Source organism: Anser brachyrhynchus (assembly GCF_964034855.1).
Source record: "Anser brachyrhynchus genome assembly, chromosome: 3".
Classification (NCBI taxonomy): Eukaryota; Metazoa; Chordata; class Aves; order Anseriformes; family Anatidae; genus Anser; species Anser brachyrhynchus.
Genome location: NC_137696.1, coordinates 26751373 through 26777807, shown reverse-complemented (window position 1 = coordinate 26777807; position 26435 = coordinate 26751373). Strand labels below are relative to the sequence as shown.

Here is a 26435-nt window from a genome sequence, read left to right as displayed (position 1 = left end):
ACTTCAGTAATCATCCCAGAAGCAGCTTGCCCTTGCTTAATACTTTTATCCCAAAGATGCCTGTTATATTAATTGAACCTTTTAAAATTTCAGGAAGTGGGTGTTGTTGTATGGAGGTTTTTGAACAAAACCAAGTGTTCAGAAGGATTTTAATAGCATATTGTTCTATTTGAGTTTTTTAGAAACAAGATTTCTTTAGAAAAGTTACTAAAAACAGTGTTTTATTTACAATCTTCAAGGTATGTAATTGGTGCTTAATCTAAGTGTGGTAGGATGTATTGTACAGAAGCAAGGATTAAGAATAGAATTATATCTGTGAGATGCAAGGCATTACAGTTTAATAGATGCTGTCTATTTTTAATGGCAGCTAAATGGAAGCACAGTGACCAGGGCAAAGAAGAAATGCAGTATGCTGTTGGCTGGAGTGGCTCTCTGAATGTTGAAGAAGGGTAGGTCTTGAAATGTAGCTGTGATTAAAATGTTTTTGTATTTAATAATTGGTAGCATATAGTTTTTGGCTATTATCTAAGCACATTCATGGTTTTATACATTTTAATGTTGAAAACAACACTAGTAAGTTGTGTGACCTTTGTCTGCTTCATGGGCAGTGTGATATCTTAGGACAAGTTCATAAAATTGAGAAGTGCTGTCTGCAAATCAGTGTATTTCCATATAACTTAGACATTCTGAACCAATCTGGATTATTGGGCTTTTTACAGGTTCTTGTCACTAGAAGAAAAAAGTATATGTATTCTTTTACTGTAGGTAATACCATCTCTATACTAGAGATGGTATTTTGTCAGGACATGTTGCAACTGGAAATGTATGAAGTTGTTTTAGAAATTCTTATTTTCATTTTCACAACCTCAAGCAAATAGGAAGCCATCTTTTTAAGAAGTCAGTTGAAGTTACAAACAGTGATCAACATTAACATGCTTTTTAATGTATTAATCTTCTTAGATGCGTTGAATTTCATCTATGCTTTGCATCTCTGACCTCCATAGTAAAAAGTCTTTTACATGCTTCTGTCACTTTTTGGAATGGTTTTAGGCTCCAAGTCATTAAGAGGACTTGGAAAATTTGCCTTGGTCATACATTTGGTGTTTATACGAAATTTCTGCTAGATCTGTCTTCAGATAACCAGACTGATGCTTTCTGGAATCTCCCATATGGAATAGGATTTGGATTTCCTTATGGAGTTTGCAGTCTTGAGGTGCTGTCTGCCTTTGAACATGCCTGTTGGCTTCACCCTTCTGTTATTCTGTAGGAGGCATTGACTTAATCAGTCTATCTCCAATCTGTAAAAATAAACTTGCTGCTGCCATATATTTGAGCTGTTTTATGGTGTGTATGGTGTGTATTTAGGACCTTTCCCTATCCTACCAATGAAATTACCCTGTAAATTTTTATTAAAAACAAACAAAGGAAAAAGACCAAACAACTCTGGAGTCTTAGTATTGTCAGAGCCCCAAGAGATGCTGTCATACGGAATGGGTAGCTTTGTTTAGATAAATGGTTATGCTTGCTATGGCTTGATTTAAGGGTTTCCTGTAGGTGGGGGTTTTATTTCTGGGTAAGCATAAATATAACAGATACTGTCAGATTGTCTAAAGACTTGAATTTTTCTGCCCAGAGTTGTCTTCAACTGAAAATACCCTGTGGTGGCTATGCTTTCCTATTAAAGATGAGATTTCACTGAGATATTTAACATAGATTTTAAGCTGTGTTTTACTGCAACTCATGTTAAACTTGCATTTAGAAAGCTTCTTTCTGTAATTGTCTAGTCTGGTAATTTAATTGCTCCATGGGGAGTGAAAGTGACCTCAAATGCAAATAACCAACAATACTGCAGGCATTTACACTTAAAGTGATGTTTGGAATGTCATCTTGAATTTATATGCTCTTTCACAAAACCTCTGTACTGCTTGTGTTTCCCCAGAAAAACTGTCTATTGTGGTAACAGTTAAATAACTTTCGATTTGAAATATTGTGGCCTGCCCTTCTGCTTGCCTTTTGCACACTGCCTGCTGTACATTGAATGTGCTCAGATTCTTCTGTAGCTGAGAAGACCATGTTCTTGAAATTCTCTCAAATTATGAAGTGGTGAAATGCAGTGGTTGTAAAATCATACTTAATTACATAATGTACTTCAGAAGTGTATTTTGATAAATATGGTTTAATTTTTTTTTAAGACTTGTCCTCAGTATATATCAGTATAGATCAGAACAAACATATTTACGTATGTGTCATTTGATTTGAATATTTACTGAAGAGTGGTGTCAGAGTAATCAGTCTATGAATGATGAAAGAGAGCATTAAAAAGGTGTAATAAGTACTTACGCAATCCATTTGGGCACTGTTCGTGTGAACTCGTAATTTAAAGTATTTTTTTAAAAGAAAGGTTTTTTTGCCTTTTTTGGTATGAATTTGATAAATTGTGTGATGATTTAATATTTTGTTAAAATATTAAAAATGCTGACTGGGCAAGATCTGTCATGTAGAGCAAACTTTCACAACTGGAGGATAAAATATGCTTATTAGTTTTATCTTTCTGTTTCTAGTGAATGTGTGAGTAGTGTATTGTGTATCCCACTGGCAAGTCAGAAGAGGTAAGAATTGATATTCCTGTGAATGTGCATTGTCAGTCTCCTTATATTAATTACACTTACGTCTGCAGCTTAGAACAGGATTTGTTTTTAACTTCTGGTTTGTCTTTGTGAAACAGGAGTTCCACAGGTCGTCCTGACTGGACCTGCATTGTGGTTGGCTTCACCTCTGGCTATGTTCGATTTTATACTGAGGTATGTTTCTCAGCATGGCAGGCCCACAAGGCAGCTACTGTAATAAATATTTCTATAAAATATCCATTTCTGTAGTTATTGCTCTTTGCCTTCCCTAAGAAAAAGGACAGTATTGTTCACAGTGATTATTCTTTCTCTTTTAGAGTGGAGTACTGCTTCTTGCACAGCTTTTAAATGAAGATCCTGTCCTGCAGCTTAAGTGCAGAACCTATGAAATTCCCAGGCATCCTGGTGTCACAGAACAGGTTTTGTCAGATTATTTCAAAAGCGAAGTGGCAGTGTTAAGGGGTATGGAAGGGAGTCTTCTCTGTGAATCCTCTACATTCTTTACTAGTGTTTGATGGGTAGAAAATTCTATAGAACAAGAGACGGTGAATGTCTTGTTCTAGAACTACTTTTGCTTGTATAGTTAGAGGATTCAGCATTTCTTTTATTTTTTGAGTTTGCTCTGTAGATTTGTTTCTGTTTTGTCTGTGACAGTGTTGCAAAGGAAGGATTCATTCATATCCTGTCTTTTCATTTATGTGCACAAATATGATAATATATCGAGGAAAGGAGAAAACACATCTTGATAGATGCCAAGAGCTATACGTACTCATTTGTAAGCACTTGCTTCACAGAGAAGATAGCTGAAAATTAAAAAACAGTGTTTATTGGAGGTGGTGCTAAGAATCTGCATGTAATTCTATTTCCTATAGAGAAGGTACTTGTAGAGCGCAGGCTATTTAGTAGAAAAGTCATTTTTCTTTGCTCTTGGCTGAGTTGACATGCTTTATGCAAAAAACTAATGAAGTTGCAGAAACTTCCAAGCTTGCTTTATGCAAATGTTCATGTGATTTTTAGTATGACATTTTAGGATCAGTTTTGAAATACGGAAGGATTAAGGAATTTGAATCTTGAATTTATATGACCAAATTAACATTTTTGTGCCCAAGTGGTAATTCAGGTGCTAATCTACTTTGAGAATTTGGTGTGTAAAACCTTGACAGTTGTATTCTAGATAAACGTGTCTTTCTGTGGCCTTCACAAGCTACTGTAACTTTTGTTTTCTCCCTAAGACATAAAATACATTAAGCAAACATAAGTCACTGAAAGAAGATAAAAGTATAAAATGATGGGCTTTAAATAACTGTTCATATATGGGACAGTGTTAATACTTAATTTTAGTAGTTTTGTTGCCTGGGGCTTGTTAGAAATTAACTCTTTGGATGTAATGCTTTTTTTCATGTAGTTAACAGCTTCTTTTCTAGTTTGTACTGTTACAGCAGTAACTGTCTTCTCCCATTTGCTTTCACAGAATGAAGAACTAAGTATCTTGTATCCGGCAGCAATTGTGACAATTGATGGTTTCAGCCTCTTTCAGTCCCTTCGTGCATGTCGCAATCAGGTAGCAAGAGGTAGGTTTAAGAGGAAATACTTATTTCTGAGTTTGTTAATAGAACATTACATTACATGAAATTTACTTATGTTTGTCAGATATCAAATCAAGGTGAAATTTGTATCTTCCTTGCTTGTCCTTTAATGTGGATGCATATATTGCATCTTTGCAGATTGCTTCCACAACAGAAAATGTCCTCAGAGTGCAAGTTGCCTGAGTGGTATTGACTGTCTTGCACATTCTAAACATAAACTTCAAATTTCTTCTTTTTTTTTTTTTCCTTTATTGTGCTATTGCTTTGCCGTTGACTCAGTAGAGGTTTTTCTGTGTTTTATCAAATTTTGTCAGCTGCAGCATCTGGCAATGAGAATGTTCAGCCGCCACCGTTAGCTTATAAGAAATGGGGTTTGCAGGATGTGGATACAATTGTTGACCATGCTAGTATTGGTAAGCACTTCTGTTTATTTTCAAATATTTGGCTTGAATGAAATTGAATGGTTTAGTGTTGTTAAGCTTGAGGTGAGAGCACTTATTAGTGGTACTGTTTGGATAAAAATAGTGGGAGAAGGTTAGTGTAATGAATGATATCATTAATCACCATCAAAAGTACATTGTACTTTGTTTACTAGTCTCTTTGAGCATCCTCTGTCCATTTGAGGGGAGAGAAAGAATATTACAGTGCTAGCTGTCTTGTCTGTTTCTTGCCAAATTAGAAGACCAGAGAGACTAGATCTGATGCAGTTCTTCCCTTTTCTGCCAGGTTAAAGAACTGTCTGGCAGGCAAGTTCAGACTGATGGGGGTTTTACCTGAATCTAGCATATCAAGAAACTAAAATTTGAGATTGTGCCTTTCCAAAAAAAGGCAAACGTACTTCTAGACTCTAACTTTTACTTCTTAGGAATTTGCAGAAGTCCAGATTCTTGTCAGACAGGCAGATCTGAGTGACAGTAAACTTCATTACTCTTCCATTTTTTCACAAAAGCATGTGGGAGGTCAAAAGAGGGCTAAACAGGCAAGTGAAGTGGATTTGGTTAACCATCAATAGATGTGTTTTGCAGCTGAACTCTACAATACTGATACTGTTCTTCAGCATGCATCTCTGCTGGTTCTGTAGTTGTTAATGTTCAGGAAATATGTGGGAATCTTCACTTTTCTCATCATGTAAGATTGTTCCTATTTTTTATCATCACAACAAATCTTGCTCAGTTTTTTTTTAATGAAAACTAGGGCACTTTGTCTTACTTTTGCTCTTCTAAACAAGCAAACTATGCTTTATAATTAACTAAAATACATTAGGTTGTTTGTGCTGTATTGTTTGGAATTTATATGGTTAGAGGTACTCCTTCCCAAATCTTGGCTGGTCAGTCAAGAAAGCAAGGCAGGAATGTATTTAGACTTGCATTGCATGTTTTTGTTCTGAAAGTAAAAGACGCTCGCTTTAATGTTTTTGTTAGGCATCATGACATTATGTCCTTTTGACCAAATGAAGACTGCCTCCAATATAGGTGGATATAATGCAGCTATAAAAAACAGCCCTCCTGCTATGTCTCAGTATGTTACTGTTGGATCCAATCCTTTCACTGGTTTCTTTTTTGCCCTGGAGGTATGTACTACAAAGCTGACTTCCTGAAACTGTTTGAATAAGTAGTAATTCTTATTTCTATATAAGTATTTCAAAGTTATTCTTATAGCCATTGTATGCTGATGATTCCCCCTCTTGATGAGAAACTGGAGTCATTTGGTAATGGTAGTCACGTCTACCACAGGTTTCTGTCAATGAATTACTTATCCTAAAACAAATTTGATAGAAATTTGTTAATTTATTGCCAATTAGGTAACCTGAGGTTTTATTTATAATTAGGTTGTGGTTGTGTAAACATGTCTGTTAGGGATTTTTGGAGGCTTTGGGGCTTTGGTCATGTACATGGCCTGAGTATACTGTGGTGACTTCATACAGTGGCACTGCTACTTGTAGGAGAGAACTACAGCTTTTGCTTAATGTTACCTGTAATACACTTAACTTCCTTTTTTTCTTGTATTGGAGGAAAAGGTTGGCAATGTAGCTGTGTGTGTCTTGTACATTCAGACCCTACGTGTGTGCTGGCCTTATCAGGGTTAAAAGTTGATTGAAAATGCTAGAATTGGAATTTTGATTTTGTACTTGCTTTTGCAACATGTTTATGACAGAACTGTTAACATTGGTATTTGCAAGGACATCAAAGCCATATGCCAGCTAACTCTCCATGATAACTCATACACAGAGTTTATTTAACTTCCGTTGCAGACAAACTTACTGAGCTACCAGTGACTTATGGGAGGATTTCGAAATGGTAAAGATGTCAGAATGGCTCTTCTGGGGGCAATGAATTAAAATTTTGTAGAGTCTTAAAGCTATGCTTTCGAAGCTGAAGGTCCATAGGAGGCCTAAAAAACTACCTAAACTTTTTGTTTCTTTCTTTCAGGGTAGCTCACAGCCTCTGTTGTCTCATGTTGCCTTAGCAGTTGCAAGTAAACTGACTTCAGCATTATTTCACGCTGCCAGGTAATGAAATAAAAAATGATGTTAAATTATTTTATTTTAGTAACTACCCAATAGTTTGAGGAATTTTTTCAGAAACATTAGTATAATTCTCCTAATACCTTTTTCTATTGCAAGTGGCTGGCTTGGTTGGAAGAGCAAACATGAAGAAGAACCTGCCCAAAAACAGAAACCAAAAGTTGAACCAGCAACCCCATTGGCAGTGAGGCAAGTTTGAAATACTGTCTCAATTGCTTTAAAAATCTTGTTTTCTTAATTATTTGAATTATTTTGAAAAGTGCATAACTGAACCTGTTTATTTTTTCTGACTTTAAACAGTGATGATAGTTTGCTGATCACTTGTTTTAAGCTTGTTTCATTTCAGTTTTATTCTGTGCAAATTACACGTTTCTTCAACTTCTGTTGAACAAACTTGTTTGTTGTTGCTGTAAAAGAACAGTTTGCACAGTTTAGTGATAGTGTAGGTACATGAACATCCCCTGAAGTTTATCACTGAAGTACTTCAAAGAAGCTGCATGAGTTGCTTGTTGCTTGTAACTTAAAACCTCTCTCAAAAAAAAAAAGTCATCCCAATTTCCTGTTGGGTGAGGAGGGAGAATGGGGAAAAAGGTTGTAACTTAATGCTTTCAAAAAGGCTGATAAAAGACTAAGAAATCAGGAAGAACAATCAAGATTGAATTTAAAGTATTTTCAAGACTAGTTGGCAGTCAGAGGGGGCTTACAAAGTAACACACTGCTCTGAGATCCTTGTGTGACAACACATTGCCAAGGCAGCTGCTTATCCTAGTTTCTGAAATTTGGTTTTCAGTAGGACATTAACAGACCTTCAAGATCTCTCAGTAGACAGCACAAAGAGTTGTCATCATTTGCTTTTCATTTTACCCAAATCTTTATGGCACCCTAAAAGTAAAATAGGAAGAGAAGAATTAGTCTTTATGAGATACTGTTTAGTATTTCTCAAAAAATATCTATCTAGTGTTTTTCTTTGATTTTTAGGTTTGGACTACCAGATTCCCGTCGCCATGGTGAAAGAATATGTCTTTCTCCATGTAACACATTAGCAGCAGTAACAGATGATTTTGGAAGAGTTATTTTACTGGATGTTACAAGAGGACTTGCAGTTCGCATGTGGAAAGGTATGGTAGCGCATGTCAATATAGCAAATGATACTTTTCAAAATACTGTGGCTTCTCATGTTCAGACTTAGAATTCCAAATGTTATTCTATTATTATGAGAGACTTCAGTACGCTGTCTTATTACAAACCGAATATTAAAGATGGATTTGTTGTAAACTCCATATGGGTATTGTACCAATCCCTGGAATACTGAAATGGAATACAGTAACAGTTTGGTTTGTATAGTTTGCCTGCAGTCTGTATCACAGCAGAAAGCTTTTGGCCTATTTTTTTTTTAAAGATCTTTAGCTCTATTATCCAAGATACCTTCTCTTGATAAGCTGTAGTGTCGTCTTTAATTCTGCTGAGAAAGTAAATGATTTTTCAAACCTCTGTTTAGAGGATACACAATTCATTAGACCGTCATTTCATCACGGTGACTGCACAGTAAGTGGGTGTCCAGTGTCTTATGAACTGAGGTTTTTTTTAGAAAATGTAGATGTTAAGCTTTCAAATTGTAATCATACCTAATCTTACAACACCTTGTTCCCGTCTACAGAATTAAAATTTTGCACTTTTTTTTAATGAGATGAGAGATACGTTTTATGAATAGTTAGTAAATCTCCCTCTCTCCTGATAGTTCAGATTAGTGGTCGTGAATATAGTAGCAACTTCAGGGACATGCTGGCAGTGTAATAGCTATAGTAATTTTTTTATATTTTTAAATAAAATTTTTATTAAAAAATTATAAAATTTTTCTTCATTACTGAGAGCTTTGTATAATCTAGCTTGTACTGTCAGAGTCCCAAGGTTTTTTTGTTTGTCAGACACATTCGCCAGCCTTTCCCTACTGCAGCTTTGAGTGAGAGTGTTGAGATGTGAAATAGTTTTGTTTGTTTGTCTTAAGCAAATCTTTCTAATGAATTAAATATTTTGAACCATATCTTTATCATTAATAGAGTTGTGAATACTTTGCAACCTTCTTAGTGTAATACATCTTGTCGTAAGCTTGTTTTATGCATTAATGTTTCACTTGTGGATTGAAGTATTCATTCATACTTGCTAAACCATTGCATTTAGTGATGTCAGCAGAACATTTCTTCCTCTTTTGTTTATGAAGTTTGTAAGTGGGTAGTACTTGCATTACCCAGAGAGAGAGAGAAGATGAGCATCTATTTGTTTACTGAGAATTACATTTTAATCACAAAAACATATGAACAAAAACTTACATATCCTACTTGACTATGCAAGTTTCCTTCATTAAATCTTCTCTTTAGTTTTGAAATGTAAGAAATTTGGCCACAGATCTTTCTTCTCTGAGAAGTTTTTGCATTGATGTAATGTCAAAAAACATACCTGGTGAGCTGTGGTGTGTTTTTTTTTTTTTGTGGCTTCTCCCAGAAGAACTTGTTTCTTGCAAAAGCATTGCAGGAGGCAGCATGTGGCTCTGAGGAGTCCTCTGATGGGCCCTGCTCTGAGTGCAGGGACCAAAGCTTAACAGGAGTCTGGCTACTGGCCAGAATTGCACAGTTTGAAACAAAGTTTGACAGCTTGCCACTGGTAAACGGTGGTAATGTATCCTCATCTTGTATTAGTTTCTGTACACTAATGAATTTCTATCTTCTCTTACAAAGGATACCGTGATGCAGAAGTTGGTTGGATACAGACTGTAGAGGACCTTCATGAGAGGGAAACTGAGAAAGTGGATTATTCTCCTTTTGGAAATGCACAGTGTCCAAGCAGAGTGGCTCAGTTCCTTGTCATCTATGCTCCAAGGAGAGGAATTTTGGAAGTGTGGAGCACACAGCAAGGGCCTCGTGTTGGGGCCTTCAATGTGGGGAAGCATTGTCGGTAAGACATAGTTAGGATGTGGGCACACTAGCTGTGTTGGTGCAGTACACCAGTACATGCATATTCCAGTGACAAAAGCGGAAAGCGCTGGCAGGCTCTTGCTGCATTCCCTGCAGTGTTTCCAGTGAAAGCAGCATCTTGTTTTATAGAATGGGATTCTGTCATGCTCCATCACTCTACACACTTTACTGATAAACACACATAGCAGTTGTTAAACTTTAGCTTTATTTAAAAAAAAAAAATCATTTTATTCAGTATATGAAAATTGAAGGTTGCTGATTTCATTCTTAACTGTAAATGCCGTGGTTTTTTCATTGGTTTCAGGTTATTGTATCCTGGTTATAAAATAATGGGTTTAAACAATGTGACCAGTCAGGGATGGCAGCCCCAGACTTACCAGATATGTCTTGTTGATCCAGTCGCCGGAAGTGTAAAAACTGTCCATGTACCTTTTCATTTTGCATTGAGGTAAGGACTTTATGGACTCTATTTAAGCAACTGGATTTCATTATTGTTTTTAGAAACTGTTTTATTTATTGAGAGTGATTCTTGTGTTCATTTTCAGGCCAAGTACTACTCTGGTAATATCCTTATTTTTTTCAAATATTAAATTTATTTTTATTAATATAATGTTACCTTAAAGTATCATAAATGCAAAATAGAAAACTCCAGTTTTCTTCATACAGTTAAATTATTTCTCTACAGTGATAAAAAAAGTGAGCGAGCAAAGGATATGCATCTAGTAAAGAAGTTAAATGTTTTACTCAAAGCTAAAGCCTCAGATCCAGGTAGGTTCTCTTAACATACAGTTTGAAGAAATTATTTATTAAATGGTTTGTCTATTATTTGTCCTGTAAGTATAGAAACACAGGCGTGATAACAGTGCTTTCTAACAGCTGCATGTGCTATGAATTATGATCTTTAAGTGGCTTGTATTTTTTTGTAGACTACTAGATTAAATTTATCTCGTGCAAAGATCCAGTATAAGTTTTGTCTGCTAGTTAAATCTTTGATCAAAATATTAAAATCTCCTTTGAGTGCTTGCTAGAAACGTGATCTGTTTGCAACATGTTATGCTATGTAATGCTCAGCGTTTGAATCTACATATCCTTCTTCCTTTAAATAATATATAATTCTTAAAAAAGATAGATTTGGAGATGCCAATGAGCTGTTATGTTGTTTCATTTTCACCAAGCCTATTTTGGCACCTTCTGTAATGTTGTATCCAGCTCTATAGCATGAACTGATCATGTACATCTCAGTTGTGGTGCAGGTTGACTTGTTTGTCAGAATCCATTTTGAAAAATATGAATTAATATCATCGTTGTCTTTGTTTGCAGACTTGATTGAAGCTGAAGCGAAGGAATTAATACTTGATATTAAATACCCTGCTACAAAGAAACAGGTAAATATTTAAAGTCAGTACACTTCAATATTAGAAAAATGTGTTATTAGATTAGTGCTAAATGCTTTTTAAATATTTAAAAATATTTTAATTGTCCCTAGAGTTGAAGCAAATGATTGAGCTATTATATTGACTTGTGACTTCCTCAAGGCATCTTCCATGATAATAATTGAAATAATAAAAATAGAGCAGACCAGCACACCTTACTATAGGATCAAAATATGCCACAAGTATATGTGAAGACCAAAAAAAAAAAAAGCTGAAAATAGTTGTCAAAGTTTTGCTGTTGTTGGTTTACCTTTTATGTTTTAACAGTAAAATGAAATAAATGTTTAATTCTGTTGAATGTCTGCTTGACAGGCTCTGGAAAGTATATTGACAAGTGAACGCGTGCCGCTTTCATCTCTCACAAACATCACTCAGACATTAATGGATAATTTAGAAAAACAGGGTAGGTGGATATTTATTTTGCAAATATGGAGAGGCATTTGCACTGTCTGCAGTGCTGTAAGGCAATTGTAGAACTACTCTGTTCCACAGGGGTATCAGACTTGATCTGCTTAGTTTTCATGCTAGCTTTCACAGTATGTTGCTTCTACAAATTGATCTTTTTTCCACGCAGACAGCAAATAGCTTGCCAACAAATATGCTTTGCTATACTTGCCACGTACCTAACAATTTGATTGTACTTAAAAAGAAAAATAAAATAACTGGGCTGAGTACTTGCATCTAGAAAAAAAGCTTCCTTTAGAAAAAAGGCTTCACAGGCTGTGAAGACATTTTAGCGCTTTCTCTCTTTCCTAGGAAGACAGTAAAGATCTGGTGCTTTGGATCTGTAAATCTTAATGTACTGGAGGCACTGAGTATCTGAGTTCTGGTCAGATGCCTAGTGTCTTCTCTTGGTAAGCTTCACTGATATTGTATTTCATGTTCTGCTGGGGACAGTCTCGGGATTGTCATTACCCATTCAAAAAAAACCAAACAACCTTGTTGCTAAAGTTTGTGAGGTTCTTTCTTTGAAATGATGCACTTGGGTTTTACCAAATCGGGAGAATCCTCCTTGTATTTGAGGTGACTTCATTTAGGAGATCCAGCTGGATATTGTGGCATAAAGTGGAGAAGCATGTGCCCGCCACTTTGTGTATGTTAGGACTTCTCAGCAGTAGAAATCTGTCCATTTTTTTGTTTGTTTGTCTTCCCTGGATTCATTTCAGCTTGTTAGGAGGAGAAGACCCTTTAACAATAGGAGTCAAGAAATCCCTACCACTGTTGTGGCAAAGTCCTGAGTAAACTGTTTGCCAATTAGAATGGCTGTTTCCCTTGAGACAGCCTCAGTGAGAATGCGGCAACACATTTTCATAGTTTAAAAGCTTTGAGGGGAAATATTGTTGGGGACATTTTTTGTGGCTTTGACCATTTTCTTGAAGTGGTGTGTAAAGGAAAGAGTGATTTTCACACATGCAGTTCTGTAAGAACTCTTTTTTTAAGTGCCCTTTTCCACTGAAGAGGAATTGACAGAGTTGTATACTTAGGTCTGAGTGTGTATTTTTGTGTATTATTCCCATTAATCTTTTATTGTCATACATAACATTATTTCCTCACAGTCACAATGAAGAACAAACTTGACTAATGTTCCAGTCTTCTAATTTCACAAGAGCAGTGGCATATCTTGCAGTGTGCTTAGTAGGCAAAAGATAATGAGAAACAGATGCCAGGCTCTATGAATGTTGTGGTTGTGAAGAAGAGGTCAAGTGACTGTGTGTGGCAAACACTGCATTTTTCTGCTTTGTAGGATTTTTAATAGCACTGGGACAATAGTGTTTAAATTTCATAGGGAGAAGAAGATCATATTTAGAAGCTGTTCTAGATGAAGTTATGTATTTAGAGATACCTTCTGTATAGAAAGGTCTTTTTTAGAATCTCTGTGAAATGTTTTCTTTTCTAGCAGATAAGTTGGAATATGTTTTTATTCAACATTGCATTGGTGTTAGCTGCATATGTTCAGATTGCTTTATTCGAAGTTCAGAAGTGATTACATTAGATTTCCAAGACTAAGATTGTAGAAATAAAAATGACAGTGTCATGCAGAGATGAAATTTAATTCATATAAATAGATGTCAAGCTCTGTTCTGGTACAATGGACGTGCTATGTTAAAATACTGGCAGAACAAATAAAAGGTTATAGTTTGGTAATTACTTCTTGATAAAAGAATCTGAGACTTAGTGTCTTTTAATTTGGGGCATTTTGTGGTTTGGCCTTAACTCAGGAAAAGACAAATACTTATTTTGTTCAGTTCCACATTATCAACCACATTCGTTTTACAAATGAGCCTGATATCTTTCTCTTTAATACATCTCATAAAAATAGTTCTTGTTTTATAATGCCAGGAATTAGAAGTAATCTTCGCAAACAGCAGTGCATCAGAAATTAGATTGAGATATAAGTCCTCTGGTGTGATTCCCAAAAGGAGAAGTTTAATGTGGCTGCAAAATATGTTCCACTACTTCAGGCTATATATACAAGTTAAAATGCAGGGTCTTTTTCCTCCTCAGAGCTCGAGTGTGTGGATGAAGGACTACTGCAGTTCTGTGCAAACAAGCTAAAGCTGTTACATCTTTATGAACTAGTGAGCAAGCTAAATTCCCAAAGCATACAGGAAGACACTACACCCTCAGATAATGTGAGTAAATTCAAAATTCAGCTATCTTGTAGAATTGAGAGATGATTTAAGCATAAAAGTATGTTTTCAGGGCCTTGGATAAAAATAAGTAGGTAAACTAGATCCATTTTTGTGGGCTAAAACTTTTAATGAAGTACTTGTTTTATAATACCTTCTATTTTTTTTATTTACCTTATAAATGCATAGTAAATCATATACCTAAAATTATTTGGTAGTCACAGGAAGTCAAGACAGAAGTGAAAATAGAACCAGGATCCCCTGATTTCAGTCCTTTATCCAGAGTAGCATATTCTTAACAACTTAATTTGGGAGAGGTATTCTGGGACCAGTGGAAATAATAAATTCTGATGTTTGCACAAACATCAGAAGATGGGCTCTTAAGCAGAATTCTGTGGTCAGCATTGTAATTTGGCTTGCTTTTTAAATAGTAGATGACAAGTGCTTATAAACTAATAGAGGATATACAGTGGCATTATCAAGCAAATAGGCCCATATGGGCAATAGTTATACCACGAGCAAGATCTAAATGTGGGAAACATGCCTACTAAAGTCCTTAAAAATAAAGTTAAACAAGGTCTTTTTAATCCATTATGAATAACTGAATTATTATAATAGAATTATATACATTATATATTATGAATATTATATGCATGATCATTATATATTCTATATGTTATATGATTATAATTATAACTTATAGTTGTAACTGATTATTGATCATTTTATCCTTTTACAAATATATATTTCTAATGCTCAAAATGAAATATTTTCACTCTTCGGACTCTTGTTTAAGTCTTTACTGTGTTTTTCTCTAAAACAAAAAAACATTTCATTACTCTTGGGACATGGGATTTTTTTGGGGTTTTGCTTTAAAGGACTTGGCTAAATTGCTTCGGCTAGAAGAAAAAGATTTTCAGAGGCTCCAAACGTTGCTGGAGAACTACAAGAAAGAAAACACCCAAACTCCTGTTCAGTTTGCTGATGAGAATGATGATGTATTGTCTGTGAAAATGTTCTTGGAGTATTTAGAGTGTGAAAAGGATGTGATTAATGTGAAAAATATGGAAGACAGCAAATATGTGGCTTTAGGTAAGAACTACTGAACTGCTCGTCAGGTTACCTTAAAAATTGTTTATATTCTAAGATGTAATAAATTAATATTTTAGTCTTAACTTGGAGCCCTTTAACAAGGTGGCCCACCTCAAAGATGTTTGTGACAGTAATAGTTCTAGACTCTGACCTTTAGCCATGCGACAAGTCTTTCTACCTAGGTAGATATTAATACAAGTGAACTACATATGTGGATATGTTTACCCTAAAGCAATGTTACCACTCTTCATTCATTTAGTAACACCACTAAGTTGGGCAGTGGTAACTAGGTACTTTAAAGAGCAGCTATATTCTCGTTTCCTTTATGTTTACAGCACCTCAAGAGTTCAGTTAATGACAGGAGTGACTTTAGTCTCAGAGATGAGGCGTGCTGGCCAGGACCATTACATGAGGCAATAGAGACCCTTTATTTGTGTAGCTGGGGAGATTTCTAACACTAATAAGAAATTTTGATGGTGGGAGATGTCAGGAACCTTGCTGTGAGGTGTCTTTTGGGGTGTGGATTAGAGTTGCTGTCTGAACTCAGCTTTAGTTTTCAGATCTGTTCCAAAGTGACCTTGAGAGGCTCTTGAGAAATATCTAGTGGAAGTAAGTTGGGTTAAATCTGTTTCAAAGGCACTGTCTTTCCACATGACTTCTTTTCTGGGGAATTTTTGGTGCAGGCATGGAATTCTGTACACAGGCATTGTTGCGTGGTGTTCACTTAGTAGCCTTCTGCTTCTTTTGGCCTTAATTGACAGATTTTGAGAGGAATCAAAACTGAAAAGTTAGGCAGAAGAGCTTGGCTTTCATCTATATGAAGATAAGTCTGTTTCTTAAGTAATCTTAAATCTGCTCAAGTGAGTTTGCGTTTTCTCTACCATAACACTGTACTTGGGTTTAAGAACTAAGGTAGAAGTACTTCCTCCCACCCCTTGAACAAGGATCATCAATAACTTGTTAGGGTATTTAGCTGTAATTAAAATAAAAATGAATGGAATCATAGAATGGCTTTGGTTGGAGGGGACCTTAAAGTTCTAACCCTCCTGCCATGGGCAGGGACACCCCTCTCTAGACCAGGTTACTCAAAGCCCTGTCCAACCTGGCCTTGAACACTTCCAGGGGTGGGACATCCACAGCTTCTCTGGGCAGCCTGGTCCAGTGCCTTGCCACCTACATAGTAAAGAATTTCTTCCTAATATCTAATCTAAACCTACCCTTTTATAGTTTAAAGCCATTACTCCTTTTTTTTTATCACTATGCTTCCTGACAAAGAGGCCTGTCCTGGCTTTGTCCTGGCTGGCCCCCTTTAAATACTGGAAGGCTGCTATAGCGTCTCCCCAGCGTCTTCTCTTCTGTAGGCTAAATTATCTCAGCTCTCTCAGCCTGTCTTCATAGGAGAGGTGCTACAGCCTCCTGATCATCTTTATGGCCCACCTCTGGACTCATTCTAATAGGTCCGTGTTCTTCTGGTGCTGGGGGCCCCAGAGCTGAATGCAGGACTCCAGGTGGGGTCTTGCAAGAGCAGAGTAGAGGGGGAGAATCACCATCCTCGCCTTGCTGGCCACGCTTCTTTTGATGTAACTCAGAATATGGTTGGCTCTCTGGGCTGTAAGTTAACATTGCTGGCTCATTTTGAGCTTCTTATAAACTCATACCCCTAGGTCCTCCTCCTCAGAGCTGCTCTCAATTCGTGCCCCACCCAGCATGTATTTGTGCTTGGGATTGCCCCAGCCCAGGTGCAGGACCTTGCATTTGGCCTTGCTGAACTTCATGAGGTTTGCATGGACCTACCTCTCCAGCCTGCCAAGGTTTCACCAGATGGCATCCCTTCCCTCCAGTGTGTTGACCAAACCACTCAGCTTGGTGTCATCAGCAAATTTTTTGAGGGCGTATTCAGTCTGACTGTCCATGTCACTGACAAAGAAGTGAAACAGCACCAGTCCCGATACTGACCCCTGAGGAACACTGCTCGTACTTGGACATGGAAGTGTTGACCGCAATTCTGCGTGCAACCATCTAGCCAATTCATTACCCACTGAGTGGTCCATCCATCAAATCCATGTCTCTCCAATTTAGAGACAACAATGCCATGGGGCACAGTGTGTGAAATGCGTTTCATGAGTCCAGGTAGATGATGTCAGTTGCCCTTCCTGTGTCCACCAATGCTGTAACCCCATTGTAGAAGGCCACCAGATTTGTCAGGCATGATCTTCCCTTAGTGAAGCCATGTTGGCTGTCACCAATCACCTCCTTATTTTCCATGGGCCTGAGCATAGTTTCCAGGAGGAATTGCTCCATGCTCTTGCTGGGCAGAGAGGTGAGACTGACTGGCCTGTAGTTTCCAGGGTCTTCCTTTTTTCCCTTTTTGAAAATGGGGGTTATGTTTCTTCTCTTCCAGTCAGTTGGAACTTCACCAGACTGCCACAACTTCTCAGATATGGTTAGTGGCTTAGCAACTACATCCTCCAGTTCCCTCAGGACCTGCTGATGCATCGTATTGGGTCCCATGGACTTGTTCACCTTTAGGTTCTTTAGCTATATTGAACCTGATCTTCTCCTGCGCTCGCGATTCATCATTCTTTCAGTTCCTGCCTTTGGCTTCTGTGACTTGGGCTATGTGACTGGAGCTCTTGCCTGTGAAGACTGAAGCAAAAAAGTCATTGAGTACCTCAGCCTTCACTATATCCCTGGTGACCAGGTCTCCCATTTCCTTCTGGAGAAGGCCCACAGTTTCCCTCGTCTTCCTTTTATCCCTGACCTTTTATCCCCGATGTACCTATAGAAGTCTTTCTTGTTGTTCTAAATATGAATGTTGTGCTGAGGAATTCGGATGGTTTCTTGAAGACGTTTTTCCAATTTTCCTCTTCCTCAAAGAGACACTCAGCTTTTGTAGCACTGATCAAATTTGGATTGTGTGATTAGTTTGTTTTGGTTTTCTGTTTTTTAATTGCTTGAAGTACATCCAGTTTGCTGTACTAGATACAGCATGCTTCCACACAGTTATGGGTCACTTAGTGGATAAGCTTGTTCAACACTTCTAGCTACTCCTTGAATTGAACTATTAATAGTACAATAACTTCTCTTATAAATCCACTTTCCTCTGTCTCCTGTAGTGGTAGAAACATTCGTCCTTTGAAACAAACCACTTTCTCCACTAAGGGTAAAGTGTCAGAGTATCCTAGACATAACTTAGTTCTTTGTATTGTACTCAGTGGGACCTGATCAATAGATGGTATTTTGTATAAAGGTAAGGGAGAGGCTGTGGCAATAGATTTCATTCATCATGTTCAGTAATTTTTTTTTTTTTTTTTTTTACTTCAGGCAACTTTTTCTTCTGGAAGTGTTTGTGTGGAGAGAGTTCCACAGAGGAAATGTGTCATGCGTTGGAATCAGCAGGTTTTAGCCCTCAAATCTTGTTGGTAAGCTATTTATTATGTATGTTAAAACACTCTGGTTTTGGAAACAGAACACTGAAAGGAAAAATATGAATGTTGACCTTTGGATTAATGCTATTCTCAGGCTGTCTTTCATGTTCATATGCCCCCACATGCGGTTCTTTAGTTGCTCATATTTACACTTACCACTTAACAGATGTCAAAAAAATCTTGTGGTAGAAAAATGTGGCTATGCTAGTGGAAATGTCTAGAATATGCACTGAATAGACTATAAGTGTTGTCATGTAAAATTTTGCTGAAAATTTATTTTACAAAGAGAAGCAAAAATAATGTGAGTAGTTAATTTCAGGTACAGAGACATTTGTTATAATTCCTTGTTACATCAAGCAAAGAAGTTTTTTTAAAAAGTCAGACTTGTCAGAATCGCTAGTAGTGTTGAGACAATCATCTTTCTTTAATCTGCATGTAATTTTATTTTTTTTGCTACTTGTCTTCCACCAACTACCTGATGAATGAAATACCTATTACTTTTAATTAATATGTAATTAAAATTTATGTATTACTTTGCTGTGTTAAGATTTTCAACTGTAATATTAACTACTATTTTTTACCAAGTTAAGATTGCTAACAAACTTATATGAGCTGTCTGTGCATTCAAACAAGTATCTTTCAGATATCTTAGAAAATACTGATTGTATAGTTTCCTTTCAGTCTGTCAGAGTTCCTTATGCAATATATTTTTAACCTTCTATATTAATATAATAAGGACTCATTGATATCACAGTTCAGCTCCATGACACCCAGTTTGTTCAAGGAAGTGACTGCATTAGGTATTGCAATATCACAGAGTTTCTTCTGTTTTAATTAAATTTTGTATTCTCTTTTTTCCAGTCACTCCTTCTCAATTTATGGCTTTCCAGGGAAAAAGACATTCTAGAGAAACCAGACTCTACCAGTTGCCTTTATACTATGCTGTCACTCCTGAGCAAAATGAAAGGTGAAATGTACACTTGGAACATTTAAACACCGCGGATGTTAGTTATTAGATTTTTTTTTTTGTGTGTGGATGTTAGTTATTAGAATTTTTTGGTGTTTAATTATTATTAGTTTTTTTTGATGAATCCATGTTATCATTTAGTTCCCTCACTCAAAAAAATGTAACAGAACTAAATATTGCATTTTGATATATTCTGTAACAAGCAACTATGAAACATTGAAAATGCAGTCAAAGTCTGAGGACTGTTGCAATTAAAGGCCTGCTTCATGCCTTGCTTTTTCACTCACCACCAAGTAGACACAGCTACTATTTGGCACCAGAAGGTGGCTGTCCATATTGCTTTCCTCCTTTTTTTTTTGCTGTGTATAGTTCTGCCTCTCTCTTTTGCTGCCTGGTGTTCAGAACTCCTTCAAGTTGCTTTAATTCACGTTGAGACACTAACATCATTATTTTAGCAGCATTTGTTTAGTGATCAACTCTGTAATTTGAGGGGTGCTCCATAAGTCAACTTCACACAGGTTACCCCAAATAATGGAATGAATAAATATGGATTCTCCTACCTCACATAAAACTGCTGTAGTTATGTCTCTGCCAGGTTCCCTTATATGTAGTTCACCACAGGACACCATTATTAGCTTGAAACTGGAAGCATGAATAAGCTGTTGCTGTTGTCTGAACAAATTAATTCTGCTGAACATGAGATAGCCTGAAGAGAGCCAGCTTGAGTGGGTGCATTTAATGGGTATGGTGTTTTGAAATCACAAAGGAAGCCGGCTGCATTGTTAAGTGTTATTTCGTTATATTCCTTAAATCTAGTTAAGTGTTCAGCAGGATTTACTGACTAGTGGTTTAGATTTGTTGCCTGTTTCCTCCGAGTGGTATTCAGAGAATGAGTAATTCATGTTCTGCTCTTTATATTACATTTGATATATAATCTAGGACTTGTATGCTACACATCTAGAACAATGTAATGTAGAGTAATTGGAAATTGCTCATAATACATGCTGTATTAATAAGTGCTGCTTTTAGGGTTGGTTATTGTTTCGCTAGTTCTAACATCTCATGACCCAAGTTGAGTTTCCTACTGTCTCTCTCTCTGCAGTTGCTATCGATGAGTCCTGGGACACTCAGTCTGTTTCCCCCTGGTGGCAGCAAATGCGAACAGCTTGTATTCAGTCTGAAAATAATGCAGCTGCCTTATTATCTGCTCACGTTGGAAACTCTGTTACTGCACAGATAATTGACAGTGTGACAGAGAAGAAGGTCAGTCACTGTGTACTTCTCATCTCAGTGTTATATACTGTGTCAGCTCCATGAAAATTGCTGTCTTTGTAATAGAGTAACATCCTCAACATTCACTTGTTGTTGTTCTGACTCGGGCACAAGCATGCCATGCTGCAAGCCTGAAAATTTGTATTTGAATGTGAAGAATATTATGCTGAGGTAAGTGAAAGATATGTCGGAATTGCTTGCTACACATGTTTAAATATGTGATAGGAACAGGGGAACTGGACAGTGAGTTTTTCTCTTGATAGCAAATAATGTTGACAAACTTAAAGCCTATACAATTTTGAGAAATTCACAGAGGTGGATGGTAAACCTGTTTCAGCACAATTGTGTTCTTAATATACTGGTGAATTTTCTTATCTCTTATGTTATTTCTTCTTAAGGTAATGGGTAGGCTTTTTTGGGGTCAATAAGGATCTTTTTACAAAGTTGTGATTAACACTGCAAAACTACAAACAGGTTATTTCATTCTTAAACAGCCCTAGACTTATGTGTGTTTTACTACTTGTATTAACAAACTCGAATTAGATGTGATTTAGGTGATGTTACGGCTTGTAAATAGATTGTTTTATATGTTATAACTAGATTGCTGGGAAGTGTTGTAGCATTTTTCTACATTCATCTTAACTAATCCAACTCTGTATATTAAAATTCCCCATGTTGTCCAAATAGGAATGTTGATATGTTGCAACATGCTATGCTTTACCCATCTTCTCTCTCCTTTGTAACCTTCTCTTCTGTTCTTAAAAGAAAAAAAGCAGCAGTCATAAAATTTGCCTTCCATACAACCATTTATCTTTTTACCTTTCTTTTTCTTTTTTCTTTTGCCCTCTTTTGGCATAAAGCCTAAAACTGCTAATGGCCAGGATTTTGAGAACTCTAGAGTTTTCTGTATTGGTGCACCTGGAGTGCTGCATCCAGGTTTGGGGCCCCCAGCACAAGAAAGATGTGGAGCTGTTAGAGCGAGCCCAGAGGAGGGCTACAAAGATGGTCAGAGGGCTGGAGCACCTCTCCTATGAAGACAGGCTGAGAGAGCTGGGGGTGTTCAGCCTGGAGAAGAGAAGGCTTTTAGGAGACCTCATTGCAGCCTTTCAGTACTTAAAGGGGACTTATAAAAAAAAAGGGGACTTATAAAAAGGATGGAGAGGGACTCTTTGCTCAGATAGATAATGATAGGGCAAGGGGGAATGGTCTTAAATTAAAAGAGGATAGATTTAGACTAGACGTTAGGAGGAAATTCTTCACTGTAAGGGTCGTGAGACACTGGAACATGTCGCCTAAAGAACTTGTGGATGCCCCATCCCTGGAGGTGTTCAAGGCCAGCTTGGATGGGGCCTTGGCCAACCTGATCTTTAGATAGATGATCTTTAAGGTCCCTTCCAACCTGAGCCTTTCTATGATGATTCTATGATAAAACTAAAAATCAGATCTACAACCTCCTGGAAAAATTCCTGGGGTTCCTGTCAGACTATTTGCTGATTAACATGAGAATATCAAAATAAGGCATAGATAAGGTATCATCCAATTCTTCCAGATGCATGAGGCATGGTAACTATTTTTTTATATGGTAGGATATTGAAATGTGGGTTGAGTAATCATATGTAAGGAATGAAAAATTGTATTCAAGGACTTAGAATTAAATCTCTTTGGTCAAAAAGTAGGTTAGAATCCCTTCAAACATGAACTTAATATAGGATTATAAGCTGGCCTTTCATGTCCTTTTTGTTTCCTTATACTCTTATTTAAGAATCTGTGTGGCTTGTGAGCAGTGTGGGGTATTAATTTATCTTTCCGTAACAGTTCATAACACATCTCAGGCTAAATTGTTTTTAGAATAGAGTAGCTCTTGAGATATAGCCTTCAATTTTAATACTGTGCAATTTCTTAAACAAAACCATGTTACTTTAAGTGAACAGATCTAAAACAGTTTTTATGTTCTGTTAGTTTTCCCAAATAATTGTAGGTTCAGACACGGAATCCTGGGAAGCACTTTCTCTTGATGCTGAATATTGGCAACTTTTGCTGAAACAGTTAGAGGATTGTCTGATACTTCAGACACTACTGCATAGCCAAGTGAGCAAGAGGACGAAAAAAGTTTCATCTCTACAGACCGAGCCTTTGGGTAGGATTTCTGTAAAGAAATTGCTGGAAGGTGGAAAAGGTACGTTTTTCTCCTGGAAAGATGTTGGTTGTCCTTCTAATAGACTTCTGAGATATCCTTACCTACTTTGTGAAATACACTGCACTGGAAATTGTTCTGCTGGTAACATTTCTTAGTTTAAAAAACAAAGTAAACCATGTAGAATGCTGTTTCAAAATGGTGAAAGGGTATTACTGAAAGGACTACATTGATTGTAAACCTCTAAGTTGATTAAGAATTTTTTGATTGGCAAAGCCATCCTAATATAATTAATGGTATTAGTTAATAGTCATCTCTCTTCTATTGTCTTTCAATTCTGAGCTACAAATCTTACGAAATACTTTCAGTGTATCCCAGACTTTTTTTTGTTGTTTTTACCCTCCCAGGAGGTATTGCTGACACTGTAGCAAAGTGGGTTTTTAAGCAAGGCTTCAATCCTCTTGTACTGAATTTGGCACAACACAGAAACAATACAGAGAGTACTGAAGAATCTGTAGAAATGCATACAAATATCTTTCTTGAGGAACCAGAAGTAGATGAAGGCTTGGAAACAATCCTAGGTAAGAAAATAACGTGAATCTTTCAAATCTTAAATGCTTTCAGAGCTGTTTTAGATGCTGCTGTTGTGAATAGCAGAAATTATAGTGGGAAGAGGTCTGTCTTGTAACTTTTCCTTTTTTTTCCTTAGAGCTGCTGCAACTAGCATATCAGCAGTTTCCATGTAGTCTTGAACTGGATGTACTCCATGCACATTGCTGCTGGGAATATGTAGTGCAGTGGAATAAGGACCCAGAGGTAAAAGAATTTCATTTTCAGGGAGTAATGGTTAAGAACAAATCTCTAGTTTCACAAGTTTTAGTTCATAAAAACTTTCATTGAGAAAACACTGAGTTTGAAAGCGTACTGGTTACACTTTTTCTGCGGTAAGTGTCAAGTACAAATTGAATAGAGTCCGAAGTCGAATGGCACCTCACAGTGACAGGACAGTATACCTCTGAGCTAGCAGATTCTCAAAACTGCTTCAAGTAAGCAACATGAAGAAGTGTTCTGTCTCTGTTTTGTGAGAATACAAAATTTTATTAATTCCTACAAAATAGTGATGAACCCTTCCTCTGCTCTGTATGTGCTAAAAAAGATCACAGAATAGTCAATTTGTCAGACGAGATCCACTCCATTTAAAGAGGAGAGAGGTTTCTTGAACATTCTTCTTGGATTTTTTCTTCTTCCCTCTAGCTACTGCTGGGAATTGTCAGGGAAAAAAAAAAGGCAAAATTCCTGTTTTCCATTGTTCTCCTATAGCTTTTCTAATATTAGAAAATTAAGTTCTATGATATCAAAATTTTTAAGATGATACGAAAATTGACATCAGCGCTGATCTGATCTGTGCAACATAATGCCTTGCTATAGAAAATATTAATTTGAGGTTTAAAAAAACTTACTCCACCATAATGACACGGAGCGGAAAAAATTTTCTAGCACAAATAGATTCTTGTATCTGAAAAATGGACTGTTACTAGTCACTGGAGGTATCTTTCAGCAATGAATGTTAGTGGTACATATACTGTAACAAAACCCTGAAAATAGTGAAGAAATCATAATGTGTTTGTGATCGCTGGAATGTACTTTGCCATGTGCATGCATATTTGTCATCAGAAAAGACTGCAAGATCAGAATAATTTACAAGTTCTGTAAGTCAAAAACAAGTAGCTTTAAAATAATCTATTTGGGCCCCTTAAGAATCGATAGCTTACATTTAAAACAGGTTTTGAATAATGTAGTAACTTGTTCTTTTACTTTTTTTGTTTTACATAAGGAAGCATGTTTTCTCATTAGGTCTATAGACCATCTTAGATGCATCATTAATGCTCACGTTCAGCATGGTAAGTATGAAGCAATCAAAAAATGACCTTTGAAATCATAAAAACCATACAGGTTAAACGATTGCCTATAGACAAGTGTAAACAGGTGTAGTTCATAGTATTGATGGCCTTTTTGTCAGCACCCCCACCACCCCCGGTAAACTTTCTGCTGACATTTTTCTTGCTGAGACTAACCGTTTCCATCAGAAACATGGAAATACGTTGATTAGATAAAGTCGACATGCAACTAAAAACTAAAAATTGTTTTGAAACATATTTTCTTATTTTCATTTAAAATAGTGGCACATGGTCCTTGCAATCAGAGTTTATGCATTTCTTAACACTCTGTTTAAGTGAATGTGACGAGTTCCCTTTTTTTGTAGATTATATATGCAAATAAGGCGCATTCTATGTCTAAAGCGCTAGTCTTGTACCTCCATGCTTAGTCTCAGTTTCTGCATAACTGCAATGTTTAACCCAGTCTGCATAAATACAACAGTTTTAATGAATGATTCATTGCACTTCTGACTGGATTTGATTGCTGAGATAGTCTCTCCTTGAGAAATCTGAAGTTCAGGCATTAAGCAATGAGGATAACAATTCCTTCTTGTTTCATTCATCATCTGTTGTTTTTTTTAAATTCCCACTATTAAAGGAAGTTTGGCCTATGGCTTTTTGCTCCATACTTGCATTACCTGAAATCTCTCTTCTGGTCGCACAGAGTTCACAAGTTTGTGTTTGTTCTAGGTATTGCTCTGATGATGTGGAATACATTCATAGTGAAAAGGCTTTCTTCTGCTACATATCTAATGGACAAGGTAAGAGCCACGCTCTGACTGTAGGTTTGAGGATGAATTCTTAATATTAACTGAAAGCAAATCTGGTATTTTTAAGCTATGGCTTTAAACAAAAAGTGTTTGGAAGATCTTTGACTTAAATATCAAAAATCTCATGTTTGTTTGATTTATTATGTAAGCTAATTTTGGGAGTTGAGGAAGGAATGCACACTTCAAAGTATTAAATCTGTCATTTGGACTGATCAACTCGTAGCTTTAAGTAGTAGCAGACACTGGCTGATATACTGAGGCTTTATATGCGGCATTAGCTCGTAATTGCTAAGTAAAAAGTGTGAAACAGTTTGAAACTGTTTGCGTGCACATCAAATTTAAGCTCAGAAAATAAGTGTTTCTTTGTGCCTGTTTCCTGGTAAGTTATTGATGTGAAACTTTCAGGTTTCTACATGCAGCAACATTCCCAAATGTTGGGTGTCTAAGTTTTGGGTGTGTGAGCTTTTATTCTGCAAAATGCAGAGCATTTTGTGGGTGGTGGTGAGCATTTTTAACTCTTGCTGCACTGGTAAATCCCATTCTTGTATGTGGCTTGCTTGCTGTTAGTTTTACCAGTCTTTTGTCCCTGCTAAGCTTCATGCTTATAATATGCAATGGATTGTTTACTGGAAGACAGTTCTCTTAAGGACTGAAAGGCAGTTTAGGAACTGTCAGTAAATGATAGTTCTATTTAGGTTGTATAAGGGGAATCTACCTATTGGTTGGCCTGATGTTCAGCAGCAGCTAAGTGATTTTTAGCATAAAAGTCCAGATATAAAACAGAGAGGTGTTGACAGTAATTTAAAAACAAAACAAAAAGTTAGCCGACCAAAAAAAAAAAAAACAAACAACATAACAGCAAACAAACAAACCAAAACTGAGAGTAATTTACTTATCTTTTTTCTTCTCCTTTGCTCCTCTCATTTTCTGCTTTTGCATTTTTGCTTAGCTGTGTAAGAATTGGAATGTATCATCTTCCTCATTCCTTTCAACAAACAAAGTTGTGTACAGTTGTAGCAGATATTCCTTCTGCAAGAGCTCTTTTCCAGCATTTATGTACATCCAT

The 26435-nt window shown here is 36.6% G+C and overlaps 1 protein-coding gene across 2 annotated transcripts in view; it reads left to right on the top strand.

Moving 5' to 3' along the window:
* RAB3GAP2 (RAB3 GTPase activating non-catalytic protein subunit 2) overlaps positions 1-26435 on the top strand; it is a 58076-nt gene that overhangs the window by 23320 nt on the left and 8321 nt on the right. For both annotated transcript variants that reach the window (XM_080583703.1, XM_080583702.1), the window contains exons 4-28: positions 368-449; positions 2562-2609; positions 2726-2801; positions 2945-3046; positions 4099-4198; positions 4528-4626; positions 5635-5783; positions 6643-6722; positions 6837-6926; positions 7716-7855; positions 9470-9686; positions 10011-10154; positions 10392-10474; positions 11027-11091; positions 11452-11542; positions 13645-13772; positions 14648-14861; positions 18186-18283; positions 19151-19256; positions 20359-20519; positions 22488-22704; positions 23070-23243; positions 23372-23478; positions 24497-24563; positions 25290-25360. In XM_080583703.1, the coding sequence (XP_080439829.1) occupies positions 368-449; positions 2562-2609; positions 2726-2801; positions 2945-3046; positions 4099-4198; positions 4528-4626; positions 5635-5783; positions 6643-6722; positions 6837-6926; positions 7716-7855; positions 9470-9686; positions 10011-10154; positions 10392-10474; positions 11027-11091; positions 11452-11542; positions 13645-13772; positions 14648-14861; positions 18186-18283; positions 19151-19256; positions 20359-20519; positions 22488-22704; positions 23070-23243; positions 23372-23478; positions 24497-24563; positions 25290-25360 (2909 nt within the window). The remainder of the gene's footprint in view (positions 1-367; positions 450-2561; positions 2610-2725; positions 2802-2944; positions 3047-4098; positions 4199-4527; positions 4627-5634; positions 5784-6642; positions 6723-6836; positions 6927-7715; positions 7856-9469; positions 9687-10010; positions 10155-10391; positions 10475-11026; positions 11092-11451; positions 11543-13644; positions 13773-14647; positions 14862-18185; positions 18284-19150; positions 19257-20358; positions 20520-22487; positions 22705-23069; positions 23244-23371; positions 23479-24496; positions 24564-25289; positions 25361-26435) is intronic.